Source organism: Eurytemora carolleeae, unplaced genomic scaffold, assembly GCF_000591075.1.
Source record: "Eurytemora carolleeae unplaced genomic scaffold, Eaff_2.0 scaffold130, whole genome shotgun sequence".
In the NCBI taxonomy this organism is placed as follows: Eukaryota; Metazoa; Arthropoda; class Copepoda; order Calanoida; family Temoridae; genus Eurytemora; species Eurytemora carolleeae.
In genome coordinates this window covers 121,891-138,198 of record NW_019397116.1, presented here as the reverse complement: position 1 = coordinate 138,198, position 16,308 = coordinate 121,891, and the positions used below count along the sequence as shown (strand labels likewise).

The 16,308-nt window shown below is 34.5% G+C and overlaps 1 protein-coding gene across 1 annotated transcript; it reads left to right on the top strand.

Annotated features, from left to right (window-relative positions):
- Nucleotides 1–3,809: 3,809 nt before the first annotated feature.
- LOC111711998 (tribbles homolog 2) lies at nucleotides 3,810–16,308 on the top strand. The gene is made up of 7 exons (XM_023486500.1): nucleotides 3,810–3,921; nucleotides 4,821–5,254; nucleotides 9,187–9,270; nucleotides 9,649–9,860; nucleotides 14,293–14,406; nucleotides 14,731–14,808; nucleotides 14,957–16,308. The coding sequence occupies exons 2-7, from the start codon at nucleotides 4,907–4,909 to the stop codon at nucleotides 15,276–15,278; spliced, it is 1,158 nt and encodes a 385-aa protein (XP_023342268.1). The 5' UTR covers nucleotides 3,810–3,921; nucleotides 4,821–4,906; the 3' UTR covers nucleotides 15,279–16,308.

The window sequence follows — 16,308 nt, the reverse complement described above, 5'->3', positions numbered from 1 at the left end:
TATACTTTCTATACTCCATTATTCCTTTACTAGTTCAATATACTTTCTATACTCCATTATTCCTTTACTAGTCCAATATACTTTCTATACTCCATGATTCCTTTACTAGTTCAATATACTTTTTATACTCCATTATTCCTTTACTAGTTCGAAATACTTTCTATACTCCATGATTCCTTTACTAGTCCAATATACTTTCTATACTCCATTATTCCTTTACTAGTCCAATATAATTTCTATACTCCATGATTCTTTTACTAGTTCAATATACTTACTATACTCCATTATTCCTATATTAGCCCAAAATACTTTCTATACTCTATTATTGCTTCACTAGTTCAAAATACTTTCAATACTCAATTATTCATTACTAGTCAATTATACTTTCTATACTCCATTATTCCTTTACTAGTTCAATATACTTTCTATACTCCATTATTCCTTTAATAGTTCGATATACTTTCTATATTCCATTATTACTTTACTAGTCCAATGTACTTTCTATACTTCATTATTCCTTTACTAGTTCAATATACTTTCTATACTTTATTATTCTTATATTAGCCCAAAATACTTTCTATACTCTATTATTGCTTCACTAGTTCAATATACTTTCAATACTTCATTATTCATTACTAGTCAAATATACTTTCTATACTCCATTATTCCTTTACTAGTTCAATATACTTTCTATACTCCATTTTTCCTTTACTAGTCCAATATACTTTCTATACTCCATTATTCCTTTACTAGTCCAATATACTTTCTATACTCCATTATTCCTTTAATAGTTCAATATATTTTCTATACTCCATTATTCATTTACTAGTCCAATAAACTTTCTATACTCCATTATTCCTTTACTAGTCCAATATATTTTCTATACTCCAATATTCCTTTACTAGTTCAATATACTTTCTATGCTCCATTATTCCTTTACTAGTCCAATGTACTTTCTATACTCCATTATTTCTTTACTAGTTCGATATACTTTCTATACTCCATAATTCCTTTACTAGTTCGATATACTTTCTATATACTCCATTATTCCTTTAATAGTCAAATATACTTTCTATGCTCCATTATTCCTTAAATAGTTCAATATACTTCTATACTCCATTATTCTTCTACTAGTTCAATATATTTTCTATACTACATTTTTCCTACATTAGTCCAATATACTTTCTATACTCCATTATTCCTTTAAAGTCCTATATACTTTCTATACTCCATTATTCCTTTACTAGTCCAATATACTTTCTATACTCCATTATTTATTTACTATTTCCATATACTTTCTGTAGTCCATTATTCCTTTACTAGTCCAATATACTTTCTATACTCCATTATTCCTTTACTAGTCTAATATACTTTCTATACTGCATTATTCCTTTACTTGTTCGATATACTTTTTAACTGCGTTATTTCTTTCCTTTGAGCAATATACTTTCTATACTCCATTATTCCTTTACTAGTCTAACATACTTTCTATGCTCCATATTCCTTTACTAGTCTAATATACGTTCTATACTACAATATTCCTTTACTAGTTCGATATACTTTCTATACTCCATTATTCCTTTACTAGTCCATTAAAATTTCTATACTCCATTATTCCTTTACTAGTTAAATAAACTTTCTATACTTCATTATTGCTTTACTAGTCAAATATACTTTCTATACTCTATTATTCCTTTACTATTCCAATATACTTTCTATATTCCATTATTCCTTTACTAGTCCAATATACTTCCTATACTCTATTATTCCTTTACTATTCCAATATACTTTCTATACTTCATTATTCCTTTTTTCCTCCCTTTTTCATCCTCCCACATCCCTCTCCTATTTTCCTCCCTTTATTCTCTCCTAACCCCACCATATCCTACCCAGCCCTCCTTCATACCCCCTCTTTCCAGCATTGTCTCCTCCTTCCTTCACCTTTCCCTCGTCCCTACTCCATTCCTTTTCCTCCTTCATTTCCCCATTCCTTGTTCGTTCTCCCACTCCCTAATTTACTCTCCCCATCCTCCTTTTTTCTAACCAACTCTTCTCAACTCCACCCCTCCACCCTCCTCCATTCCTCCATCCCTCCTTTCCTAATCTTAACTGCTCACTCTTTCCATCCCCCTCCTCTATTCTTCCTCATCCCTCCTTCATTTTCCGCTCCCTTTCTAATCTATCCACCAACCCTCCATCATTTTCCCAAACCCTCCTTCATTTTCCCAATCCCTCCTTCATTTTCCCATCCCTTTTTCATTTCCCCCTCCCTTCCTCTATTCTATCTCTCTTAGAGTGGCATTTCCGATTTACAAGGATTTACAAAGTATTTAGATGGATTCTGTCGGACAATGTAAAATAATATTACTATAGATATTGGAACAGAAAAAAGTTTGTTTTTATATTTTATGCATTTTTCAAATATTTCTATATATTCACGAACTTTTACTTATAAGTTGTATAACATGTAAAAATGAATAAAACTCTCTATTGTTTAATACAATTGTTACAAAGGCATAGCTTTAATTTTTCCCATACTGCCTGTGATGGCAAATTTTGCAATGATTTACGACATTTCTAATATTTCTTAATAATATTGTTAATTAACCCTGGTGAAGGAATGCGGGTGAAAACCTTGGTGTGCTTGAATGTGTGAAATATGAGACAGTAAAGTTGCGCGGCATGTATACAGTGTACACCTAGAAATACGTTAAACATATTTAGAAACAAAATACACGGCAAATGCAATATTTTTTTAACGTTGTAATCTAGAATCTGGAATTATTTTAAGAAACTTGTATGCAATTCAGGGATTTTTATGGGGGGCATAGGGGTTTAAGAATTAGGTTTGATTTTAATTTTCACTTTTTCTGTGTATGGAAAATAACTGCTTCCAACTCTTCACCTTTTTGGTAAAAAGTTTGATTGAGAATACTTTCTTTTGTATGTTTTGTTTAATGTATAGTATTTTGTTTGGTAAAGTGACCCTTCAAATTGATAGAATTGCTTGTCCGAATCACAAAGGTACCCATATATCCTTTGTCTGATCAAGCATGAATTATAGATATCCATGTTTTTGATTTTTGTAAACTGATTATTTCCGAAATTATGGAATTCGATTGAATTAGAGCTTAAAGAAACTAAATCTGCAAAACTGTTTAAAAGAAAAATCTTCAAAAACTATTTAGATAGTTATGCAAGTTATCTGCATAAGAAAATAACTTTTTTCATCACTGGATAAACTTATAGTCTTTGTTATCTTCTTCACCCTGTAATTCATAAATATGATTCTAATTTAATATATGTTAAACCCTCTGTTACAACCCTTCTGCTGAGTACCCACCCTTTCCCTTATCTTTTCACCCCCTCCTTACCTTATTCCTGCAGTTTTATCAATTGTTTTGCTAAAAAAGTACACTACACTACACTGTCAGTGTACATCCATCTATTTATTTACAATTCTTATGATCGCTTAAAATGGGCCAACCATCAAAACAACCAACTCTAGGTTAGGCGGGTCCAAACTACATATTAAATTGTGGTTTTTTATTTGTATTATCTCGTGCTTTGTAGTTGAATAAAACTAGGAATATGATGAAAGGTAACAGCAGATAAAAAATTAGGGCGTAAACGTCTCTTCCACCCCCCCTCGTGTTGCACATGTGATTGTGGCTAGAAGTGGCTGCAGCATGAACGCAGACAGCCGCGGGAAAATCGTATGTTGAATCAGCTGATTGTCTAGGATTTAGTCCACGCGGTGTGAAAGTTAAAGAAAAATCCGCTAGATGGTGTTGAGAAATCAGCGCGGTTACTACAGACCAGCTGTACTGCCAGTCTCCTAGTGGGAGCGGAGCGGTAACAATGTCTTAACGACAGCTGTGATTGTGATTTTACACTCGGTCGTCGGCATAAAGTTTTCAGGTAGTTATTAGTGATTAAACTTTAATTAATATAGCATCAAGTGCGAATTAAAATGATCGTTATTATTCCATGGAAACCATGAAGTTTGATTATATTTGTTGCCGAGAAATCCGTGCACAAAACGCGCGACCTTGTATGGTATTTGAAGGGCGCGCGGGAAAAGTGTCGAAACTTTAACCAAGGCTGTACAACATTCTCTTTCCTTTTAACCTTCCAATGTTTATATGAGGGAACATTTCCTAAAATTTAGATGGGAAGTTCATAGCGGATGTTTGTCAGCTGAGAGGATGAAGAGGGGGGATACTAGCNATACCCGGGAAATAGTCAGCAGGAGAAAGGAGGGTGTTAAATGTGAGGAAGCTGGTTTTTTTTCAAACCTTTAAGGGAAACTATGATTTAAATATTTTCTATTCAATATTGCATTTGAATTATAATTTTATGGAACCCAAAACAAACATACTTTAAATCTATCATGAATGAAGTTAGTTGAAAATGAAATGAATGAGTCGCTCCCATAATTTTATTTATTGCTGAAGGACAGTCCTTCTTTTGCCTCTTCAGCAAAAATGACGTAAATCAGAATTTTATAAATCCAGGTTTGTGACGTAACGAATCATTAAAGGCTTGGTAACTCGAGAATGCAATATGGACTGATTCTAAATTTATCATGATTTTTTTTAAACATGGTTTTTCGTATCTTGACGAAACAAGTTTTACTTAAACAGTTGAAAAAATTCTGCTTTTCGGTTCTGGACTTTAAATTGGGCCTCTAAAATTAGGGGGGGGTCCAAAAAGCGTTCTCTATCGACAGACCCGTTTATTTGTTTTGGCCATTTTTGAACCCGATATTAAGGCTTGCGACATAAAATCATAAATTAATAATATTTTTTCTTTTTCAGGAGATACCGCTCTGCCCCGCGACCAGATAAAATATTCTACTACCAGTCTTTCAAAAGTGATTTATTCATTCAGCTGTTTTTTAAACATGTTGGTATCCAGTCCTCTTAGTTCTCCGCCCCTCCCCCTCCCTCGGGCCCTCCCCTCACCCCTTTCACAAAAGGAGGAGGAGGGCACAAACGAGTTCTTTATTCATAAACCCTCTCCACCTCCTAGAACTCAATCTCCGCCCCATCCAACACCTCTACCTCCGCCTCCAAATAGAGACGGTTCATATGACTGTGCACCACTTCCGCCCTCATTGCTGCCTGGGCATCCCCGGGAGGGTCAGTCCGCCTCCCTATTGGGCGGCAAGTATTTGCTTTTAGAGGAAATAGAAGGAGCTTCTCTACATAGATGTTTACATTTAGCAACCAATCAGGAGTATGTCTGTAAGGTAAGGAGCTCTCTTGTATTTTTGGGACGACCATTTTCTTCAGCTGGGTAAAATATATAAGTACATTTAAGTTCAAGCTTTTACAGTCATTTCCCCGATATGTTGATTAGAAACTAATTGTAAACATGAACTTCTGCAGTTTATTTAGTTATTACACACAATAAATAATACTTTTCTTAGGATTTTCGTGAAACGGATTTGTTAATTTTTTCTGCGGTGCAATGTAGTATTCGAAACATTGCAAAAATTCTTTTATGTATCTATTAAATATTTTAATACAAGGGGTAAACAGGACTAAAATGTGCTATTTGTTATCGAATTATAACTAGAATTTGACCGGTCACAATACGTCTAAGCGCAGTTTTAAATTATCTCTTCTAATTATGCACTTATCGAAACCCTATGCTGAAGCTAATTTCATTTAACCTGAGAATGAGAACAGTATGAGATTAAAACAGTGCCATTAGCAGCTTGACAAATTGTTCTAAACCTCCAAATAATTTAGCTATATTTTAGGGTCTAGGGGGTGTGCGTTATTTATTTTTATTGTGTACGTACCTTTATCTATTGCCTAGGATCCGTATTAGGGTTCCGGATCCGGTTACATAATTGCTTTTTCCTCCCAAACTTCATGAATTAAAAAAAGTATTCTTTTATTTAATAAATTTTGAAACTCATGGAAATATGGATGGAACATAAGGATTTAGCGAACCCATATCCTACCCTACTATAAACGATATCTGTATCCTACTGTCCTTCTATCCTTGTACCCTTGTATCTCTGTACCCTAGTATCCGTATATCTTTCGGCCCTGGTATCCGTGTATCCTTCTGTCCTTGTATATCTGTATCCGTGTATCCTTCTGCCCTTTTATACCTATATCCGTGTATCCTTCTGTCCTTGTATATCGGTATCCGTGTATCTTTCTAGGTCCTTATCTCTGTATCCTTGTTCCCTGGTATCCGTATCCTTCTGTCCTTGAATTTCTATATCCTTGTACCCTGGTATCCGTATATCCTTCTGCCCTTTAATCTCTGTATCCATGTATCCTTCTGCCCTAGTATCTCTGTACCCTGGTATCCGTATATCCTTCTGCCCTTTAATCTCTATATCCATGTATCCTTCTGCCCTTGTATCTCTGTATCCTGGTATCCGTATATCCTGAAAAGGTCTGAAAGGTCTAGGATACTAAATGAATGACTGAAGCTGGTTTGAAAACCAAGGTCGGATTTAAGATTTCTCAACTATATAGATGATAATAGGACCTTGCTTCACATCACGTATACACTCAACACTACACATGGATCTATTAACTCTGTACTAGGTCTCCCCCCTCCCCCCATGTAATATTCAATAACAGGAGAAAATTCTTTGTTTATTAGATTTCAAATATTTGAACTTTTCTCAGTAAAATTGTTAATATTGGGGAAATTGGTGATGTTAGATTTTTGTGGGACTATACGCGCGATGGTTTAATAGATTATTAAGCTCGGAGAGAAGTGTTATATTTCTTCGAAACCGTATACTTTTATAATCTGGAAGTTACAGGAGGGAGATGGAGGCGTACACAATGCGTACTAGTTAATTTTTAGAAAAATAAATTCTGATGGTGTATTGGTAAAAGGTATTTTCTCTTTAAATCGAACATAGCATAGACAGCCTACCACATAAACAACACGTTTTTCGTGATTTATTTAACAAATATATTTTCAACATAAATATAGCATTCATTTTTGAGTTACCCGAGGGGGGAAGTATTCAATAAAAATGAATAATTTACTTACAAATAAACGTTTGAATTAATAATGTTTGTTATCAATAAAATCCGCGAAATTTTTTGTGAAAATCCGCGAATTATTTTTGTTTTGTTTTACGATGTATACAAAGAGAACATGTTCACAACTAATTTAGAAGATGGGCGCGAGGCGCCCTCTAAGGCTAGAAAGAAGGGCGCGAAGCGCCTTGAATTTCTAGTAACTAAATATGTGAGAATGTATTGTGTAAGCTTGATTTGCTAATTCTAGTTATGAAGCAACCGGTTTCAAGTATATTCATTGCAAACATTTAGAATTTAGAAATTTCTCATAAATATCAGTGAATGTACTCTAGTAGACAGCCCAGGGAGCACTGAAATATGATATTTTATACGATATGAAAAATTTAGCTTTAACATTTTCATAAATTTGTATTTAAGAATGCAATTGTGCTTTTCTGTAGTATTTCATGTGTGAGAAAATTGATCATGATATGATTATGGACGGGAAGGGGTGCCCGGTGCCTAGGGTGGGTACTGGGTAGAATTAAAACATGATTTGGTAGAATTTCTCCTTGAAAACTCATAGAAGTGATGAAATCCTAACCCTGGGCTAGAGAATACAGTTTTTAAGGCATATTCTTGAATTTTAGGGATTTGATAATGCCCCCCCCCCCCCCCCTCACATACGCCGATGAAATAAAAATAGACAAATACTTTGGTTTATAACACGGATCTTTGAAAATTATAAATAAGGAGGAGAAATTAATAATTCCTTTAATTCAAATGTAATTTTACTTTCTCAAGAATTAAAAAAAAACTTTGTTCTCTTCATGCTGCTGATTTGTTAACAGATGTTTTACATTTCACTTTCTTTACCCCTATAGAAAATAGAACTTTTAACTGTAATACAGGGTGAAACTCTGGAAGTGAAGTTGTAATAACCTTATTTTCATTTAAACCTTTTAAATTATAACATGGTGTGTCTTTTAAAATAGGGAGTGAAAGTGTACTTAAGGTATGGCTAGTGTACTGGGTACTGTGTACTGACAACAGATGTTTACTTGAGTGCAATGAATATTAATGTTGACAATGTCTGTATAGTGTATACTGTATACAATGCCAAGCTACACGGTTTATATTTCATGTATTCAGGTCATAATAGTTTATACTAGGTCATGTTCAGCAGTCACACCCCTGTTACATTTCAAGTTTATCATGTATTTGAAACGTTATGGATTTTAACGCTGAAATGAGAAAAACATTGAATTTTTATCAAGTGAATCTAAAAATTTTATCATTCAGAAACACACTGGTGAAAATGAACCCTTCAAGAAAACCAATAATTTTCCTGTTAGCCAAGAATAGAATTCATTTCTATAATTTATGATTATTTGCCTACGGTCTGAATTTGAATGTATCAACACTTTGATCCAAATATTTCTTAACTTCAAACGTTGAGATCAGTTTTCGGTTTACTTAATCTTTCTTTGATGTAAACACAGTTTCAAATATTTCCAGTCAAGAGCTTAAAATATGCTGGTCAAACCCCCCCCCATCCGTGTATCCTTCTGTCCTTCTGCAGTTTTATCAATTGTTTTGCTAAAAAAGTACACTACACTACACTGTCAGTGTACATCCATCTATTTATTTACAATTCTTATGATCGCTTAAAATGGGCCAACCATCAAAACAACCAACTCTAGGTTAGGCGGGTCCAAACTACATATTAATTTTGAATATGTCGAGAAAGCCAGATTTAAACTAGACTAAAATATTAAATTCAGGTTTATCATGTCAGCGCTTTAACCCAGACACTTGAATTGAAAGAACTATGATTATCATAAGTTAATTTCTCCTAGATCCATATTTTCTTAAAATATAGGGGTCAATATTCATACAAGAACCCCTTTGTACTAAACTATTACTTTATAACCCGTGTATAACTAAATAATAGAGCTCTGAGTCTAAATATGTGAGAATATATTGTTATACCTCCACAAATGCGATTTTTGAATTTCAATCCCCCTAATGATATAAAGAAATACATATCTAATACATGTTAAATAAAATTGAAAGGTTTGCTTTCTGAAAGACTGGTGGATTATGGAAGACTTCTAATAAACTCGGGTTAAGATTGCAGCATGGAGAACTATTCTAATTTTGTTTTTTTCTCTAGGTTATGAGTCGTGACGGTTCAGGTCAGCGTTTACTAGCTGCACACTATAGAGTAGACGGTCAATCCCATATTAACACTATTCAGGTAGAAATCTTGTATTTGTAGCCACTTAGATCCCGACTGCTTTGAAAATTTGCATTTTTAAGACTGGGACATCTTTAAGATGATGCAACGCCGTAGCCTTTAATTTTACCTGAAATAGTTCACTTGTGCTTTTTTGAGCCCTAGAGTAGGCATGTTCAGTTTATAACTTTATAACACTCGTGTTTAATTTAGGTTTTTAAAAACGTAATTGGCAAAATTAAAATCAATTTTTGAGTGACAGCTGACAACCTTTGATTTGAGTGATACTTTTAACTTTGATATTATTTGAAATCAAGATTTTGCTTGTCTGTCAATTCCGATATTTATTTGTAAATAAATCTTTTTTTCTAATAATTAATATTTGTAAATATTGTTTAGGAGGTTGTTGTTGGAGCTGAGAATGTTTACCTTGTGTTTCCCTCCTGTGCTGGAGACCTCCATTCTTATGTCAGATCTAGACGGCGGTTACGGGAGGCAGCTGCCCGCCAGCTTTTCCGCCAGATAGTTTCGGCCGTGCATTCGGCCCACTCCGCCGGGATTGTACTCCGAGATCTTAAACTACGGAAGTTTGTGTTCACAGACGAATCAAGGTAGGATTTTTTTTATCGTCAAATTTGAGCTTTTTAAGTAATGGAGAATTTAAAAGAAAACTTACAGTTAGTTTTCACTTGCATTTCTTAATGTTAGGGTTAAACAACAAACTTGGCATACCAGCATTACACACCTACGGTTGATAAATTTTGCTTTAAAAAAACTGTAAAAAGTCTTACTAAAGCTGACGTTTTGGAATACATTAGAAACACATTTTCTCCTGAAGCTGGATCAAGAAATACAATTGTTTCGTGTTTATTTATTAGATGATAAAAAGTTCGTGATAAGGAAATAGATAAGTTAAATAGGAATTAATAATCTATTGGCATTAATGCGTCGTTGATAATAGTTGATAATAAAATCTTTGACACACGATAAATAATTTATTATTCCGACACCCTGGATTTCTAAAAACTAGATTTAGGTTTAGAGTCTTAAAACATATTATGTATGTAGTAATATAGGAATCTGATGATGAAATATTATTTCTAAATACATTGAGTAACCCTGGTTTTCAAGCTCTATGCTGTAGAGAGGTGAAACTTTAGAACTCTCTAGTTTCTAGTCCCCCCCTCTACTAGTGGAGGGGACTAGTAGGATTTCACTCACATTTCGCCACATACCGCTTTTTTGTTCTCTCTTCTTAACTCCTCGTTTCTCTTATGAATAACACATTGTTTACTCTTATTTTCGCGTCGTTTCTTTATTGACCCTACGTCATTCTTTTATGTGAGGAATATATACTTAGTCCATTTGGATATATCTTCTTCGTCACAAATCCGCATTCTAGGTTGTGTATTTTTTTATCCCGAGATAGGAAGATGTCATATCGCGTCATATTAATTGCAAGCGATTGCAAGATTAATTGCCTAACGATGGGGAACAGCTTTGATAGATTATTTTCCTGTTAGGAAAGGAAGAAGAGGAGAGAGTTATTAGATATGAAATATAACTGTGAAGTGACCTGTCAAGCCTAGACCAAAACCTGCCCAGTGCCTTCTGCCTGAAGCAGGGGTTACCCTCTCTTCTCAAGCTTTCATACCATGAATATTGCATACCNGGGGGGGCTGTCAAGATTTAAAAAAGAGTTCCTATGCCTGAAAAGAATCTGTGATAAGAATAAAAAGTAAGAAATGTATTACTTGTCTCGAAGGTAGAAAATTTTGTGCCATAAAGACTTAGTCTAAGAAGGTACGGTTAGAGAAGTAGTTAAACTATGAGGTTCTCGTTGAACTACTTCTTACTATGAATATATTGACATTGACCTATGGTCGCTCTTTTTGATAACTTACCAAATTTTAATAAATATGGCAAATTGCTCTCCAATAGAAATTTCTAATTTTGAAATCTCAGATTTGAAGCTTCTCTTAACCCCTCTCCCTGACCCCCACCCCACCCCACCCTGCTTAGCGCTGTGAACTGCTCTGTTTATATTACTGTATCTGGGGTTGCAAGGTGTATATATATATATATTTATACTAAACACAAACCAATACTATAGCTAGGATACTATACTACACTCTAGTGTGTAGAGAGGGAGGAGGTTCTACAAAATGTTTATTAAATTGCTGGGATACAGTTTATACTGTTACCAGCAAACATCATGGGAGTTAGATACAAGCACACCTCCAGCTTTCATGACAACATTTTCAACCCCATTCATAATATACATATTGATCTGGCTACAATTTTTACTTTGTCAACGTTTTTATTAAATTTCACCCAATGTTTTCATCAGGTTTTTTAGAAACTGCATTCTCTTTGTCTAGACCCGTCTGATACATATCATCACCCCCCCCCTCATATCTGATAAACAAGACTCCTTGATTATATTCAAAATTTGTACTTTGACAAAAAAAGGTCTTAAATTAACCAAATCTTTAATGTGTTACTTACATAAAACTATGACCCCTAGAAGAGTTAGAGAAAGAAAGCAATTGCGGTTTTTTTGCGTAAAAAAAACTTCTAGTAAACGCATAAGCTTTAAAGAACTTAAATAACCTAAATGTTTAGAACTTACGGAATAAATTTAATAAACCTCATTTTTGGAGACAATATTTGTTAACTCGGGGTGAATGATAATTTAACCCTTGCATATTATTAAATCTGAGTTTTGGCTGATTAGAGGAAAGTCGTGAAGGAAGGAAGGAGAAGGGAGAAAGTTAGGTCGAAGGATGGTTTCTTCTAATCCTGGAGAAACTCTCCAACTAGATTTAAGAGAAATCTTCTCTACTCCATACTAGGCTTCTTTCAAGTACTTGGCTTCCTTACCAATATAGATTCCTTTAGGTTTTTCTTTTGAAAATCCCCCCCCCCCCCTTTCAATGTAAAAATAAGCTTTTTAGTCTGGAACTTAACATATTTGTAATTTGTTACGAAAAATGTCATACTGAGGGATATTGCAAATAAGTTTTTTTATTAAAGGAGGTTTGTAACTTCAATTTAACAAATCGTATAAATGTTGTAACCCCCCCCCCCTGGCAATAGTATTGGTATTGCCTAGAGAAAGAGTGGGTGAACTGTAGAGTACTCTAGTCTCTACAGGTGGATTAGATACAAGAGCAACAGTCTTTGTTCAGTCTGCCCGCTATCTATCTATCCAACCGCTACGGTCCTTCACCCCCCAAAATACAAAGAAAAATTGAGTCTCGCTGCCCCTAGGACTAGGCTCGCGAGTTTTTAGATATATCAAACCAGTTTACATTCTTTATTCTTTATTAACATGTTTATTAGCTCTATCTTAAGTTTTTTTTATGATTTTCAACGTATTTTTTTTTTGAAGTCCATATTGTAGAGTTTTAATTGGTTGAATTAGTAATCAAAATTTATGAAAAGTGAACGTATAAGAAATAATATTATCTTGAGCATACTGTATTCAAGAGTTAAATCCTATGACTAGATCTTAATATCAACAAACAGCGCTATTAAAGCCATTAAACTTGCACCTGAGTAAATATACCCTTAGCATATGTGTTGAATAGGATCTAGATATTAGGGTTGATATTAATAATTAGATTTCTAACAGATATTTGATCTGTGTAGGATTTACGGTTTACTAACCTGCACTTCTCTACCTTTACGGTATTCATGCGACGTGTTCTGAACAGTTATTTAGTTACACTCATAGATAGATAACTACTCAGTTACACTCATAGATAGATAATTACTCAGTTACACTCATAGATAGATAGTTAATTACTCAGTTACACTCATAGATAGTTAATTACTTAGTTACACTCATAGATAGATAGAAGAATATATAGTTAATTACTCAGTTACACTCATAGATAGATAGTTCATTACTCAGTTACACTCAGATGCTGATGATACCAAAGTTTTTGGCATAATATATTGAGAAGAAAATACTGAATTCTAGTAAAAGATCGTAGGGTAGGGATTTGTTAAAAAACGATAGATAGAAGACTAGAGTTCGTTGCTCAGTTACACTTGATAGATAGATAGTTAATTATTCATACGTATCAAAACCCCACCCTAGCATTCAACCTTTCTCCGGCAACCCCTATTAAGCCAAACCTACCAACCCCTATCCTCCCTGACAAGTAAAATGAACCCCCCAATATAAAACTAGAACCGTATGTGGAGTAAGAATAGGAGAGGGGGGGGGAGGGAGGGCTGGAATGTTAAGATGAAAAATATAGGATCTTGCAATGTTGTTTTGTTGTTTTTAAATTCAATATAAACGTATCATGTTGCGCCAGGAATTTGTTTTTGAATTCTTTTATTCCCTCCCACCATCTTCATCTTCAACCACTGCACTCCTATACAATCGTTAAGAATTTTTAATGGTTCTTAACCCTGTATCTCGTTTTTTTGCCCCCCCCCCCCCTTATAGCACTTTTCAGGAGCGGTATATACAACTTAATCTCTTAGTCTGAAATCTTTATATTGTTGTAGGAAAACTTAGATTTTTTAATGTTAATTACAAAAATGTATTCATCCCTGTGTTTTTATCTAGTGTGTGAGCAGTGTCCAAAGAACTGGAGTTGCTAAACCGTAATTTACAAATTAACAGTTGTAAAATACTTGTCATCCCTTTAAATAACAATGACCTCATAAGCATGAGGGTAAAATATTTGTTAAACTACCAAGAAAATTTGACTTGTTTTCCCCCTGTTTTCTAAACTTAATTTTTCCTCTACCTCTGATTTATTCCCCCGATCCAGCGCTATAAATAATTTGACTTAAAAACGTAGTAGGGATCATGAAAATGACTGAATGGGGTTAAATTATGAATAAATCCAGGTCAAGAATATTTCTTTAAAATCCAAGTTTTTAAACAAATGAAGATTTTTAGAATTTTTCCCCCTCTCTTTTTCGCTTATGTTTGCAGTTTAGTTGATATTTTGATATGTATCTGGATCCCAAGCACTGAATAAAATATATCAATATCTAATTATCCTTGTATTACAGGGTTGAACTGAAGCTGGAATCCCTTGAAGATGCAGTAGTCCTGGATACAGCCGAGGATGATATTCTCTCAGATAAACATGGTTGTCCAGCATACGTTTCCCCAGAAATACTTAGGTTGGCATACACAGCTTAGTATTTATTTTAGTTGTGTCACGGATCATGTTTCATTTTCTGCCTAGTCGTATCTTTTTCATAATCCCGCACAAAGTCCTAATAAAATGTAGAACTAAATAATAATATATAAGCAGAGACAAAAGTGGATGATTTAGTTTAATTGTTCATAATAAAATCACTTGCAGTTAAAGAAAATTGCCACGTTAAAAATAGACGGATAAAGTGACTCCTATTTAATAAAACACATCTTGAAAAACTGGAAGTGTCCTGAACAGAAAACTTTCTGTCGTAGAAGAATAGTAGAAATCAATATTTCTTATTTAGATCTAACACGCGTTATTCGGGTAGAGCTGCAGATATGTGGGGACTTGGTGTTATGCTGTACACTATGCTAGTCGGCAGGTAAACCATTCATTCATTTTTTTGTTTCATTGAAAACTATTTTTAAATTCCTTTATTCTTAATGTCTTTGTTTCCATCCTTATTCCAACTTGAATTTCTTTGTAGTTCTTATTCGTTCCACCTCAGTTAATACTCTTTAATATTACAGGTATCCGTTCCATGGGGCCGAGCATAGTGGACTATTTGCCAAAATTAGACGCGGACAATTTAATCTACCAGATTCTCTCAGCTCCAGGGCTAAGTGTCTGATCCGCTCCCTACTCAAGAAGGAGCCGGAGGAGCGATTAACGACTGAAGATGTACTGGTTCATCCCTGGCTTACGGGTACACACAGAGAGCGCGGAACGGTTCGTCGCTCACCGCACATAGAGTCTACAGATCACTGTGTACCAGAGTTCAGCTCGGTGCCGGCTGTACATAAGTTTGATAAAGTGTTCAGACCGGCTTCCGAGTCTGAAGGAGGCCGGTAAACCGGACTTTTTGAAAATGTTAGTTTTTTTCAATACATTCCCAGTCTGATATATCCGGTATCCACCCTAAACTCAAACCTTTAGAGTGCATCTAGTAATAGTCTATATACATGGATATAGATAACATTCATCCAGTGTGTGATTGAGCAGCAAGTGATCTAATCAATCAATTGATCAAGAAGAAAGAGCGTAATCGATCACAAACCTCCGGTTTCTTCTGAGACTTAATTTAATGTTAAATTTCTGTGTTCAGTTAGTTTGGCCGAAATTCATTCAGAAAAAAATGTGCGTGCTCTCTTTTCTTTTCAAACGGAAACCTTTGGTTGGTTTCCCCCAATATTTCTAGTGTACACACGATCCTTCAAATTATCTCAGTGTTTATAAAATCAATCCTATCTGCCCTCCTGGGGTCAGATCTACATTCAGTCTGTATTGTGATAAGTTTCAGTAGCAGCCACCCATACGTTGTACAAATCCTCGTTTTCTCGTTATTTTTTCTTTCTCAGTTGTTTTCCCTCCTAACACGTGATCTCCGTTTTCTACCAACATCTGATTTGGTAATAATGGCCAGTATATATTATCAAATATCTATGTTTTGTTACATCTATGAAATAACCAAAGTATGGTATGAAATTATTATTTGGGAGGAAAACTTGTTGAAAAATAGATATTGTGTAAAATTGTTAATAGAAGATTCGCTTTAGTTCTGTGATATGTTACTAGAGGATTCAGGAGCTGTGGGGTTCCATTGTTTACATTCAGTGTACTGCAAATGTACTGCAATGTGTCCCACGCCCCTGTGTATTCGCAGTACGCGAATATATTTTTTTCGTGGCATTGACCTTTTACGTTTCTGTGTAATTTAAAAATGTCGATCCTCGGTAATTGTTAAAAAGTAAATTATCCTGTTATGTAGTGTGTACACTGCACCTTGTAGTTGTACATGTAATTGTACATGTAATTGTACATAAATCTGGGTCTGTACACCCCATGTACACCCTAGGTAATGAAATAAACCACTAATTCTAAA

What these genes read in the sequence shown, in the direction of transcription:
- LOC111711998 (XM_023486500.1), top strand. Translation starts at nt 4,907, where the DNA reads ATGTTGGTATCCAGTCCTCTTAGTTCTCCGCCCCTCCCCCTCCCTCGG. An exon ending in GTGTTCACAGACGAATCAAG is followed by an intron (nt 9,861 to 14,292) that starts GTAGGATTTTTT and finishes CTTGTATTACAG; the next exon opens with GGTTGAACTGAAGCTGGAAT. An exon ending in GTTTCCCCAGAAATACTTAG is followed by an intron (nt 14,407 to 14,730) that starts GTTGGCATACAC and finishes TTTCTTATTTAG; the next exon opens with ATCTAACACGCGTTATTCGG.